At 42.2% G+C, this 14380-nt stretch overlaps 1 protein-coding gene across 1 annotated transcript; it reads left to right on the top strand.

The window, feature by feature from the left end:
- The first annotated feature begins 1290 nt into the window (after positions 1-1290).
- On the top strand, positions 1291-13929 carry elapor1 (endosome-lysosome associated apoptosis and autophagy regulator 1). The gene is made up of 22 exons (XM_085781853.1): positions 1291-1420; positions 3448-3568; positions 3691-3871; positions 4003-4150; positions 4235-4315; positions 4909-5014; positions 5100-5249; positions 5530-5618; positions 5854-6031; positions 6635-6763; positions 7126-7216; positions 7310-7415; positions 7526-7663; positions 8505-8768; positions 9317-9493; positions 9576-9726; positions 10538-10631; positions 10782-10883; positions 11106-11232; positions 12232-12410; positions 12543-12708; positions 12793-13929. The coding sequence occupies exons 1-22, from the start codon at positions 1334-1336 to the stop codon at positions 12877-12879; spliced, it is 2952 nt and encodes a 983-aa protein (XP_085637979.1). The 5' UTR covers positions 1291-1333; the 3' UTR covers positions 12880-13929.
- The last annotated feature ends 451 nt before the right edge of the window (positions 13930-14380 follow it).

The raw sequence follows: 14380 nt of genomic DNA, 5'->3' as shown, positions 1-14380 counted from the left end.
GACAATGACTTTCTGTCAACGTTCTGTTTACATTCGTACCTGCCTGTAGCCGACATGTGGCTCAGTTCTCCGCTATTTTCCTGCCTCCTCCCGGTAGTATGCGTTTGTTTCCAACAAAGCCTTTTTAATAATCAATCGGTGGATCAATGGATTATCATATACTTGTTAGGATGGGTGTATTTGTGTAGTCTTATCTGTCATAAACACGTTTATCGTCGCGGACTTTCAGTGCCACGGAGCTCTTTTTTTTTTTTTTTTTTCAACTTGAGGAGAGCAGTGACAGCGGAGGCTCTGAGGCTCTGAGCAGCAGCGGTGTGGAAGGCAGAGAGCCTCCACTCTCCCTGTAACAAGCTACAAGTCATTTATTATGCTGTTAATGACGGTAAAAATGAAACATAAATATCCTGCTTAGCTCTCCTCCTCTGCTGTCCTCTGATCAGAGCGGAGTCCCTAGCAACGGCCCGTTTTACCTAGCAACGGTCTGGCAATCGACTGCTGGAATTCTTTTTCTGTTGTTTTTTTTGTAATTCTACATAGTCAACCTTTAACAAAAATAATGACTCCGCACCCATTAACTCTATTATTATTATAAGTGCCGCTGGGAGGTATTTTACTTGAGTATTCTCATTTTTACTAAGAGATTCTTCACGTCTTTACAATGACAAATATAATAATTTTACTGGATTGTATTTTTTTTTTTTTTAATTTTTATACCTCACAGTAACCTTTAAGATTTTTATCCAAAATATTAGGGTACAAAGTCATCACTTTTGTAACGTGGTCTTTAAAGTCTTATTTTCTTTAATAAAAAGTTTTAAAAAAAAAATAAAAAAAAGGCGGTGGCACTGCAGTAAGAATATTTTAACCTACTTTCAATGCAGTTTCCATCAATCTTGCAGCAACCTGCTTCATCCAGTGTTGTTTACTCTGACCATTTTAAACAAATTCATTCAACCCCCACCATTTAAAATGCAACTATACATTCACAGATTAATTATCCTTTGAAATTACTGTTTTAAATGTCACTTAAATGCTTGGCTTGAAACATTTTCCAAGTGGCCACTTAAATCAACACTATTAGGTAGCCTACTGTATGTACATTTTTATTTTTATTTGATTATATTTCAACTACTGTGTCCACACATTACTAGCAGAAGGGAGAGCCTGTATAGCCTATAAAACATGGTCAGCAGCCTATTGTGGTTGAACAGGCTGCTGGGCCAATCGCCTGAGCTGTCGGTGTTTGCTCTCCCGCCTCCAGCGGCGGCACCTGAACGTCTCCTGACCTGTCGCTGCTCCGTCACCATCACTTCAACCCTGACAGGAGGCGACGATGCAGCGAGGCCTGACACACCTGAGCCGCTTCTTACTGGGGCTGCTGGTCGCACAAACCTCTGCGGATTTGCCCATGTGCAAAGAGGTGAGGAGGTTCATCTTCTTGTTGTTTTTAATTCTTAGCGTAAACTCACATTCAAAGTTAAAAGGATTCAGTGTGTCTGTGTTTAACTTCTGCACACAAGGTTTCATTGGGGGTTTATTGCTGAAACTTTATTGAAACAGTCTTACCAGCACTCAAAGACCTGTTTAGTGTCTGACTTTAAATACTAAGAATAAAATCCACATTTTTCTGTTGGAGTTTTGAATAGATGCATCCCAACAGTGTGTCTTTGGCCTCTGTAGCATATTGTGTGTGGGAAGATGAACATATGTTTACATGGTGGCAAGTGTTTGAATTACAATAGTGTTAGTCCAGTTATCACACACTTGTTTTACTACATCGTCCATATGCTGCATAAGGTCTGCTGCCTTCACATTGCCCTTCTGTTCCCTGTTTGCATATTGCCAGTGCTGTTTGATAACACTCAAAACAGTTTTTATCAGTTGACTTTGAACATAATTCAGTGTGTGGTGGTGTGGGTGTGTGTGATTAGTGAGCTGCTAAAAGGTTGATCCCCGGTACCAGCTCCCTTTTTCCAGGTGAGGTGGTTTCCATGCCAATCCATTGACCGTGAGGCTGAGCGGTCATGGTGTCCTGTTGCCTAGGTTTCCTCATGTTTGTTTAGAGGAGGCGATTAAGCTGCAGCACATCCCAGTTTGATGCATTTTTACATCAGACCCTCCCACGTAGACCCTGTGTTCATCATCCGATACCCCATACAGAGCTAATGTAGCTGCTCTAATCGAAAACACAGACACAGAGTAGTGCTGCTGCAGTGGTCTTTCTGTTAACTATTAATCCCACCAGGCTGTGTGTGTGGCTTGGATCAGTGCTGAGTGACCTTCCTAGGAACATGTCAGTCTGCTGTTGACCAGTGACCAAATCTTAAGACTCTACTCCAGTGTTTTCCAACCTTGGGGTCGGGACCCCATGTGGGGTCACCTGAAATTCAAATGGGGTCGCCTGAAATGTCTAGTAATACATAAAAAGAAATTACTGATGAAAATATTTTTTCTTAACCATTCTTTTTAAAATTATGATTAAAAACCCCACACACAATCTTAAACAACTGTATTCTAAACTTTCACTTTCTTGACTATAAATCGAGTTCAAGTGAAATGCAGAATATAAAAATATATGAACTGGTGCATCTTGATTGATAGGATGTGATCGCAGAGTCGTCAGAAATTTGTAATGAGCCAAAAAAGGTTGGGAACCACTGCTCTACTCTGTGTGTCTGCTCTGTATTCATGACTTGTTTCAGAGGGTGTCACCTACCTCAACAAGATAACCTCGTCTAGTAACCTCATTACGGGTGGGACAGTGTTTGTCTGTCACCTACTGTAACGATCTCCAAAAGCACCACAGACAAACAGAGCAAAAAGCTTTTGCACCTGAGCTCCTGCTGTCAGCAAAGTTCTGTGGTGACGACGCTGAAATTAAAATGTTTACACAAGGACTGGGTGACTCACCGTCTCCCCCCCTCGGCCGGGTAAATACGGCCTCAAGGTGCTGGAGCTGCAGCATATCCTTGATGAGTGAGCTTAACAACAGTTGAGATGGCGTCCTGGGCAAATATTAGCTTCCACTTTTATTTGGAAAAGAGGCTGGCTCAGAGTATAAAACTGATCTGATAACCTGTTTAAACTTACAGCCTCATTTCCTCCGCACACACAGCAATTAGTCGATCATTCATTTAGCCAATGATCAGAAAATTGTGATGTTAAATTGATATGAGATACATTTTGAAAAGTTGTTTTTTTATTTTTATTTTTTTCAATATGTGAATTTGATGTTAATCTTTTTTTGGGGGGTATACTGGGCAGTTGGTTGGATTTTAAACTTGCTTCCTAACAAAGTAAAATAGGAAACCTATTTAACTAACAGATTCAAATCTTTACTTATCCCCCTTGTCCTTTATGTGTCAATACAGATTTGATATTATGTGCACTTAGTGCTTCTTTTATCCGGCTGTGTGTGAAACTCACAGCTGTGTTTTGTCCCTGCAGTCGGATTATCACTTTGAGTACACAGAGTGTGACGTGCTCGGGTCTCGATGGCGAGTGGCGGTTCCCAACAAACCTGAGACATGCACAGGTCTACCCGACCCGGTCAGAGGCACTCAGTGCAGTGAGTTTCCTACCTTTACATATGTTACGGCTTTAACACGCCAATAATAAACAACATCTTTCCACTGATGCATCAACCTCTCCTCTCTGCTTGTGCTCCTCCTTGATCTTTCTCCTCTACAGCCTTCTCCTGTAGTGAGGGGGAGTTCCTCGCCATGGAGTCGCAGCAGTGCCAGAAGTGCGCCGCAGGCACTTACTCTCTGGGCACCGGCGTAGCCTTTGATGAGTGGGACAGCCTACCGACAGGTTTTGTCACCCACGGCGTGACAACAAACGGCGGGGACGCCCACACAGACTGCTCCAAGTTAGTGCTCACTGTACCTCACTCGCTTTATTGTGAACGTGTTTATCTATGTTAGCTTCAGTGACCATTTGAGATCCTTAGTGTTTCCTGGTTTCTCATCGATCTGTTTCTGCTTCTGATGTTTTTTCCAGCTCTACCTGGACACCAACGGGTGATTACGTAGCCTCAAACACAGATGAGTGCACTGCGCTGCTGTCGTATGCAGTGAGCCTGAAGAAACCTGGGACTGTGTCCTTTGAGTATTTCTACCCAGACAACAGCATCTACTTTGAGTTCTTTGTAAGTGTTTTAAAATGGCTGCCATTGTGCTGCTGTTTTTGTTCTGAAGACCTCCCACTCACTCTCTCTCTCCTCCTCTTCTAGGTGCAGAATGACCAGTGTCAGTCCACAGACTCTGACAGCCGCTGGATGAAGATCTCGGAGAACAGCTGGAGTAAATACAGGGTTTGTCTGAGCGTAGCTTTAAAGGGATAGTTCAACATTTTGGCAAATTGGCCCATTGCCATAATCGCTATAGTCATAGCAGTAGGTTCGTTACCTTTATTTGTCGGTGTAAGCTATTTTTAGAATGGAGAAGTGGAGCGGCAGGCTGCTCAGAGCTACGCTACGGAGGCTAAAGGAATTTCTTGGTTTCCCTCATCAAACTCATCAAATACAAAATCCCAAAACTCCAAAACGCTTTTGTGGACAAGTTGTGACCTGCACATTCACCACGCTATGAGATAATAATGGAACGTTTTGGAGTTGTTGGGTTGTGTATTTGATGAGTTTGATGAGGAAAACCAAGAAATTCCCTTAGCCCCATAGCATAGCCCTGAGCAGCCTGTTGCTCCGCTCCACCGTTCTAAAAATAGCTTACACCAACAATTAAAGGTAACGAACCTACTGCTATGACTATAGCGATTATGGCAATGGGCCAATTTGCCAAAATGTTGAACTATCCCTTTAACTCTAGGTCACTGTCACTTGCATCAACATTTTGTCTCTGCTCCTCTCTGTCTCTTCTTCTTTCACTTAGTCGAACTGCTTCTCCGCAGATTGAGCTGAACAAGGGCAACAATGTGCTGTATTGGAGAACCACTGCGTACACTCTGCTAGACAGCACTGTCAAACCCGTGCTGTTAAGAAACGTCGCCATCTCAGGTAGAGATTCACATCTGTTTGTTCATTCCCCCGCCGGCTCCTCTTGTTGTTAATGATTGAAAGGCGATTGGTTGTTTTCTTCCAGGGGTGGCCTACACATCCGAGTGTTTCCACTGTAAACCTGGCACCTACAGCGCACAGCCAGGATCCGCCCGCTGCGCCCCCTGCCCTGCTGATTCCTACTCCACTAAAGGTGCCACTGTTTGCCATCAGTGTGAACAAGACAAATATTCAGGTATCCCATGTTTGCCTTTCTCTATCCACATAAACTCATATAACTCACCGGCGTGTTCTTTAAAACGCCTCATAGTTTTCGTAGATGCGGCTGAACCTACAACTGCTATGTATTTGCATGTTACCACACATACGTAAAAGCAATCTGCATGCAAATACTACATTTACTGCTCAAGAGGTTACAGAGCGTGCTTTCTTATCACTGGATCTTAAAGCGAGCCGTGTGTTTTCCCTCGTCCTCACTGGCTGTTCACGTCACCCTGGTTTTTCCATTTTCTCAGAACCTGGATCAGGGAGCTGCAAACCGAGACCTGCATGTACAAACAGCGACTACTTCTACACTCACACTCCCTGTGACTCAGAGGGAAAGGTAACGTAGACAAAAAAAAACACGCAGAGGCAGGAGTCATACAAGTTCAGTCGAGGCAAACACAGGGAGAGATCTCACCTCCAGCATCTTGCCGCTCACCACAACCATCTGTTGAAACTATCGGGTTTCCTTAAATATAAATCATCTGGGCTCATTTTGTTTGTCACAGAGCATCTGGTCGCTTCTTTAATTTATTCATGTCTGTTTTTTTTTTTTGTGTGTGTGTGTCTTTCAGACCCAGCTCATGTACAAGTGGATTGAGCCCAAGATCTGCAACGAGACCGCTAGTGGAGCCGTGAAGCTTCCTGCATCAGGGGAGAAACAGACCTGTCCACCGTGTAACCCCGGGTTCTTTGTCACCAACTCCTCCACCTGTGAACCCTGCGCCAACGGTTTCTACTCAAATGGAACAGGTGCAGAAACGGATTATTCTGTGTTACATAACAATTAGTATGTTGTATGACTTCTTGACTGAAGTTTGATGTATCTGTAAGAGTGAAAGACACACTGAGCCCAGAAACAAAATGTATGCAGATACAATTATTTTCATAAGATAGAAAGTAAACATGGTGGACATACTATATAGGCATACGCATGCATATAGAGTCTAGTGCATAGACACACATCTATATACAGCGCTTAGGGAGGTACTATATAAGGCTGCCAAAACAAACCGTCCATCTGGTCAATATGCAGTCAGACAGAGGTAATATGAAGTGTGTATTTGCTTTGGCGAGTGATGCGTGTGATGGTCTTAGTTAAGTATATTGTTGATAGTCAAACCAAGAGGTCTAACAATACAGGAGGAACACTGCTCCCCACAAAACCCTCATATAATATATACAACTAAACCAAGTAAAAATAATTTGTTGTTTAATTGACAGTTCAGAGTTCAAACTTGGTGTAAAACCTAATGGTAGTGCAGGGTGACCCCTCCTTTGTCCTGTTTTTAAGCACAAGTATACTCAGACGTACTATATATTTACACTGATCTAATGCGCATTATTTGCTCACAGCCTGTGCTAAGTGCCCTGTCGGCACGGAGCCAGTGGTGGGCTTCGAGTACAAATGGTGGAACACCATGCCGAGCAACATGGAGAGCTCCATCTTCACTCGAGAGTTAGGCCGCTCCGACCACAGCACAGGTAAGAGACTGAACAGCAGCCTGCACAGCACAGGAGAGGAGAGGACAGCCACCGCAGCCACTGACTCATAATGACCTTAGACTGTTGCAGAATGAATCATCAATCATTATTTTGAAATTATTACCACACATCTGATAGTATAATAACAGTATAATAACCATAACTAAAGGTCTCATGGTGATGAAGTTGATAAACAAAGCTTTTGAGTGAATAAGTGCATAAATTCTACAAACTTGTGCTGTAACTGTAATTTATACATGTGACTAATGATATGTAATATGCATGCTCACCTCTGTTATTGTTTACAGTTTGTATGTATTGTGTGTTACCATTTTTTTTGCTTATTTCTAACACGCACACAGCATGGGAGGTGGCAGGAGAGTATGTTTACACCACCCCCGGGGATCAGGACACAGACTACCTGATGCTCATGCTCAACATCCCCGGATACAGGTCGAGTCAAATATACAAATCTCACACATAAAACTCCACACACAGTATGTGGCAGGTGAGGTAGTGTAATGAAAATGTCATGTGTGTCCACAGGCTGCCTCAGTCACTGGTCAAAGACAGTGAAAGGACTGAACTGTCTCGCATCACCTTCGTGTTTGAGACCACATGCACCGCCGACTGCAATTTGTACTTCCTCGCCGTGAGTGACAACGTTGCATTTTGTCACATGTTTGCTTCAGGTGATGATGATGAAGAATGTACCGAATGCGTGCGCAGTGTGTGAGTGAGGGAAATATTATTTCTCCGCAGGGTTATAATCAGTGGAATAATAATGTGGTGGAGCATTGGAGAGGCAGCAACAGGAAGCAGTCGTACTCCTACCTGATCCATAGCAACAGCACCGCCAGCTTCGTCTGGACGTTTCAACGTACAGACACGTTTGACATGGTGAGACACAACTAATTGTAGTGTTCTTTGCTTCGGCTCATCTTGTTAGTGTAAAATCATGATGTTTGGAACGAAACAGTAAATAAAAACCACATGTTCTTCATAAACAGTCCTCATTATCTGCTGTGGTATGAAGGTCCAAAAATACTGATAAATACCGTAAATATGTTTATGAAGAACGTCTGTAAATGTTTTAAAATGATCACTAGAATTTATTATGACAAACTCCTGCACCTTCATGTTTCCTGGTTGTTTTGTGGATGGATGACAGTGGGTTTGTGCTGCAGCTAACCCTAGAGGGCAGTCTGGAGCTGGTCATCAAAAAATTCAAAATAACCTTTGAGCTACATGAGCATCATGTATAAAATAGACTTTGGTAGGAGAACTGTTGATCATATGATGTCAAATTATATGATTGAGCTAAAAGTGTTAAGGAATCTATACAGTATGTAACAATCACTTTAATGTTGCTGCTCATGAAGGTGTAATTTTAACCATTTTATACTCCGTGTAATTGTCTTTCAGTGATCAGTTATCTCCCTAATGATTATTTGTTGACAATATTCTATATTGTAATATGGATATGGAAGTAAATTAATAGCAATAATCGAATTGTAGTGGAGTGGATATAGGAAGTAGCAAGAAGATACTCAAGTACAAGCACCTCTAAATTGTACTGAAATGCAGTTCTCGGTTAAATGTGTTGTGTTGTAAATGAGTTACTCTCTAAACTGAAAATATATTCAGATTTCCAAACTGTTCCTTAAAGCCGAGCCGACGACCGTCCTCTATGTTGAGTGTCTCAGCTGGTGAATGATATCAGATCCTTCTCTTCCCTCAGGAGAGGAAACACAGTGGCGACATCGCAAAGATCTACTCCATCCACATCACCAACGTGGTCGGCGGCGTCGCCTCTCAGTGTCGGCACTGCGCCCTGAGCTCTGCTCCGGCCGGCTCCGCCTGTGTCCCCTGCCCGCCGGGACGCTACATGGTCAATGGGACAGGCGTGTGTGAGAGATGCTCGCCGAACACATTCATCCGAGCCGAGCAGTCAGTCGGTGAGGAGGCTTGTATTCGCTGTGGTCCAAACACTAAGACAAACAAGGTGAGGAGAACCAGATCCTTAGGAACTCTAAATACATGAATCAGTTCATAAATGAGTCTGGGGTCTGAGGTCACAAAAGGTCACATCCTCAGGTTTGTTTCTGGGAATATATGAATTCTAATCTAATCTATCAGAGCTATCAAAATAAAAATGATTTTTTTTAAAATTAAATTAACCCACATTAAACATGATTTAGTATTTGTTTCCTCAGCAATGTGCAGAAAGCTCAGCCCTGTCTGTTGACATGATATATCTCAAATGAAAGCATATAGAGCCTTTGTTATAACTCAAAAAATATGGAAACTGCTCTTTGATTTTCAAATAGCTTACCGGAGCAAATTTACAAAATGAATGTCGGTCTGCCTAAAGTACCTCATTCCCGTTTAAATATGATTTTATTTTAATTCCATAAGTGTACCAACCCACATCATTAATCTTCACAAACTGAAAATATTAAAATGTAAACAGAGCACTGACCTTTTCCCGCAGTAATCAGAATATGATGTGCATGTCAATGTGCCTGTTGACTCCCCGCCCGCATCCCTCAGGCTTACTCAGCCTGTCTCAGCGACTGTACGCTGGATGTGCGGACGGGAGGAGGAGCGCGGCTGCAGTACGACTTCTCTGCTCTGGCCAACGTCACCGGCTTCAACAGCCGACCTCGCTTCACCAACAAAGGCCTGAGATATTTCCAGCACTTCAGCGTGGGTCTGTGTGGGAAGGAGGTGAGAAAGCCGTGACCCTTGTGGTTTTTTTTGTAAACATTTACTTTGATGTGCATTTTAACCTGCCGCGTTCCTCCCGCAGGGCCGCGTGCCAGCCGCCTGCGTGGACAACGTAACAGAGAGTGGGAGAGAGGTCAAAGGTTACGTCTGCCAGTCCACCGTGGTTCCTTCAGAAATCAGGAGTCAGAGCGTGGTGTCCTCCCAGCCGTTCCTGATTGGTGACTCACTCATCGGTACGGAGTGGCCGAATGCTGCTGCTGCCAAGTATTGCTGTGAATGAGTGCATCGTGTTTTACGTATTTTTTCATCGCCCGGTTTTCGTCATTTACTGAACATTGTGATGAAAAATCCCAGATATTAGTCAAAGGCAGTGCAGACTGGCAGCTTCCTCTGTTTACACTGCACTGGTTTGGTGCATCAGTATTTTTCCACTTTCCTAATTCTCAGCAACGCGTGTGTCATTTTCCAAAAAACAGCAATTTTATGACTTTATTGGAGTTTTACACAAGTCTTACACTGTTAGTACAGGTTACCTAAGGATTGTAAGATTATAACCAGGGTACAAAGAAACACAAAACATATTTTTTGTATATACTTCTTTAAAGCTCTGCCCAAGGCATAAGCAAACTAAGCTGCTGCTTAGGGCCCCCTGTGGCCACCAGGGGGCCCCCAGGAGTGACTGATATTATTGCTATCACCTAAAAGCGCCTGACACATTTGGTGCACACCTGAGATTTATTATCTGAAGTTTTGCACATCATAATCGTAAAACTATCAATTACAGAGATTGTATAAGTATTGATAATAGGCAGCAGTACTGGCAATGTGGCGGTAGTGGGGGCAAGTCAAACTCTACTTAGGGCCCCATGAAGGCTTGAACTGGCTCTGACCTTCTCTAGTATTTCCTGATTCAGCTGTAACGCAGTACCAGGCAAGACATTGCTTTGTAGCACTGCCAGAAACAGAGGTTGGGAGCTACTGTTTACACTGTGTGCATTTCATTTATCAGATAACAAAAGTATGTTACGTGCTGTTTTTCTGAAGGTGTGACCACTGAGGAGACGCAGGCTGGCATCTCTTCTCCTACCTGGTTGTTCCCCTCACCGTCTGGCCTGCCAGATATCATATTCTATTACACGTAAATAACATCACAATTTGTTCTATTTCTATTTATTTGCTGACTGTGGTGTATTTTTTTTTTTTTTGATACTGGAAGTCTAATCTTTGGAAATGTAATATAAAATGGGAGGTAAGACCTTCATGTAGGTCATGTTTGTGACATTTCCAGGTCCAGTGAGAAGACTCATGCTTGTAAACAAGGCAGGTCAGCCACCATCAGACTGAGATGTAATCCCACAGTGATGGCTAAAGATGACATCACACTGCCAAGGTATCTCACCCCATCACCAGGCTCAGCCATTCACCTGACAGGAGTCGTCCAGATAACATGCGATTTTGACACTTATACTGTATTTCACCAGACATACTGGTCACCAACAGGTCACATTTGAGCTCTCTGAGGTTGAAGTGTGGACTAAGTGGCCCCTTGGAGAGACTTTTTGTCATATGAAAAGCTTGTAAACACCTCTCGTACCTTGTTTTTTCTCCGTAGTAACTGTTCAGAAGGGACGTGTGATGGCTGCACTTTCCACCTTCTGTGGCAGAGTCAGCACGCATGTCCGCTCTGCACCAAAAGCCACTACAGAGAGATTGTCAGCGCTTGTATCCAGGGAATACAGGTAGAGCCATGGACACACTGACAAAAATCATTTCACCTTCTCAACCCCACACATCCACCACAGATCAACGACAGCCTCAATGTATGGAAAGAAATACTTAAAGGGATAGTTCAACATTTTGGCAAATTGGCCCATTGCCATAATTGCTATAGTCATAGCAGTAGGTTCGTTACCTTTAATTGTCGGTGCAAGCTATTTTTAGAATGGTGGAGCAGAGCCGCGAGCCGCGAGCTGCTCAGAGCTACGCTACAGAGGCTCATGGGATTTCTTGGTTTCATCAAACTCATCTCATCAAACTCATCAAATACACAATCCAACAACTCCAAAACGCTGTCGTGGACAAATTGTGAGCTGCACAATCACCACGCTATGAGATAATAATGGAACGTTACGAGACGGAGTTGTTTTAGAGGTAAATTCATGCAAAACCACTGATGCGCGTTGCGTTCAGGGACAGTTTTTCAGCAAGCAGTCTCTGCATTTACCCTGTATTTACCTTGAAAACGGCTCAGTTTCGTAATGTTCCGTTATTATCTCATAGCGTGGTGATTGTGCAGCTCACAACTTGTCCACGAAAGCGTTTTGGAGTTTTTGGATTGTGTATTTGATGAGTTTGATGAGGGAAACCAAGAAATCCCATTAGCCTCCATAGCGTAGCTCTGAGCAGCCTGCCGCTCCGCTCCACCGTTCTAAAAATAGCTTACACCGACAATTAAAGGTAACGAACCTACTGCTATGACTATAGCGATTATGGCAATGGGCCAATTTGCCAAAATGTTGAACTATCCCTTTAAAGATCCCAAATACAACAATGATGGCCGACTCACAGATAAAAATGTGCAAAATTACTCATAGGAGTATCTGAAAGTGTAGTTAGCCTACTGTACTGTAGCCTACTTGTGACACCGAGACAATGAAGTACTACTGGCACAAACAGATATTCATCTAGATTTTAACATTTAAAGGAACAGTTCAGCATTTTTAAGGTTTTTGTTTCAGAGAACCACCTATGTGTGGCAGCAGCCGTTGCAGTGTTACGGTGGAGAGACTCTGCCAGCGCAAAAAGTCAGCGCTTGTGTGACTCTGGATTTCTGGCTCAAGTTTGGTGTTTCCACGGGAACGATTGCTGCTGTGCTACTGATCAGTATCAGCTGCTATTTCTGGAAGAAAACTCGCAAGTAAGACCACGAGCTTCACACTTTGGTTTGGTGTTTATTGAGGCGCTAAGGTGCCGTAATAGGAAATAAATTAAAGCTCTAACTAACAGTGTGGAAAGATTTTGAATTGTTTTTGCAATTCTCCACCTGCAGGTTGCAGTATAAATACTCCAAGCTGATGATGAGCTCTGGGGGTAAAGAGTGTGAACTGCCCACTGCAGACAGCTGTGCTATAATGGAGGGAGAGGACGCAGAGGACGAGCTCATGGACCTCACCAAGAAATCCTTCTTCACCAAAATTAGATCCTTCTCACGGGAGGTCAGTAACTACTCCATTCACACACACTCACACAGCGTAAGGCCACTTTTCATATACTTCATCTTTTCATCAATGTGTTTCCAGAGGACGTCCGATGGATTTGACTCGGTCCCACTTAAGTCGTCATCTTCTCTCTACCAAAGAGAGGAAGAGGACTCTGACGATGCTTAAATCAGAGGATGAAGAATTGGTTTGACTGCAGTGCAGCGCCAACAGATGTCTATATGGGGTCACTGAAGACGCAAATGGACTGTGAATGCATTTTATTTGTTACAAAAGATATAGACTTGTAAGGAGTGGCAGTTTATTTAGTAGGCTATTTTGTCATATCTTAACTTTCCACAAATACTAGGTCTCCATATTGGGGGTATTCTATTTAAGACCAAATCTGTGGAGAAAGTTACACTTTTTGTAGATGTATGAGATTGTGTACATTTTACTTCACTATTACTATGAATTTCATTTTTTTTCTCTTCTATGTCTTATTTTTTATTAGGTGTACTCGTATATCTGAATTATATTTGCTGTATTTGCTTTGGTAAATTTTACTGCTGCATCGAGGGCTGTGTTATTTTTGTTTTACTGTGAAGTAAACACATGACCTTGTATCACTTCACATTTCACTGTGTTGATTTGAGGTGAGTTAATCCTCTACATGATGTTTTATAGTGTAAGAAATACACTTAGGGTTGAGATCGCTTATTTCAGAAAAGGTGTCTTCCTGAAACTGAAGAATAAGTCACGTTTATTGTTTTACTTCAACAGCAAAGTCCAAGTATTCTTTAAAAGCAGCTCCAGAGCATCAATGCATTATGTATAAAATTAGACGTCCATCTGCCCTGTTCTTCATTAACAACAGCAAATCTGCTGCTGGTACATCAGTAAAACTGTTAAAACCACTGGCTCTCTATTCAGGCTCTCTGTTAATTTAGTTGGGAGGTAGAAGATGTTGGAACTAGAAATTAGAAAATGGTTTGACTTTGGCTTCAGGATAACCTCTGCTGGAAATGTATCACATATTTTATACCAATGCCACTGTTCATATGCATTTTCATGTGCTTTTGACTGGAAACAGATGTTTATATGGAATATGCCAATAATGATTGATTTGTAATAATAATTTTACATGTTGCTTCTTGGCAAATAAATGAATAGGCTACATTTTGATTCTAAGTTGTCTTCTGCTTCACAAAAGTTAAGAATTAAATGCTGTACCTTTTTTATCAGCCATAGATGTCGCTGAATTTGGAGATTAAGTGTGTTTTAACATTCAACACAAACACACACATCATAAAAAATATGATGTAGCCTATTCTAAATTTACATTTTAATCCTGTAATGCATTAATACACTGGTAATCATCCAACAATAAACTTTATGCAGATTCCACATGTTGCATTGCTTGTCAGATTATGAAACTTTTTACTTAACAAGTAAAAGCATCATCAGCGAACTGTACAATATAAGTTACCGGTACTATATTGTACACTTTGCTGATAGTGATGTTCTTTTACATAAGTCATGTTTGAATGCTGAACTTTTACTCATAATGCAGTATGTTAATACTGTGTTGCTGCTACTTTTTTTTTTTTTTTTTAGCAAAAGTAAAAGTACTCATGCTGAGTTTAAATGAAATTCAATATAACATCAACAACCCTCATGAAAGTAGGCT

This window comes from Trachurus japonicus, chromosome 7 (genome assembly GCF_045865225.1).
Source record: "Trachurus japonicus isolate A0001 chromosome 7, Traja_1.0".
NCBI lineage: Eukaryota > Metazoa > Chordata > Actinopteri > Carangiformes > Carangidae > Trachurus > Trachurus japonicus.
The sequence above is the reverse complement of the archived record's forward strand: the minus strand, read 5'-3'. Positions and strand labels throughout refer to the sequence as shown.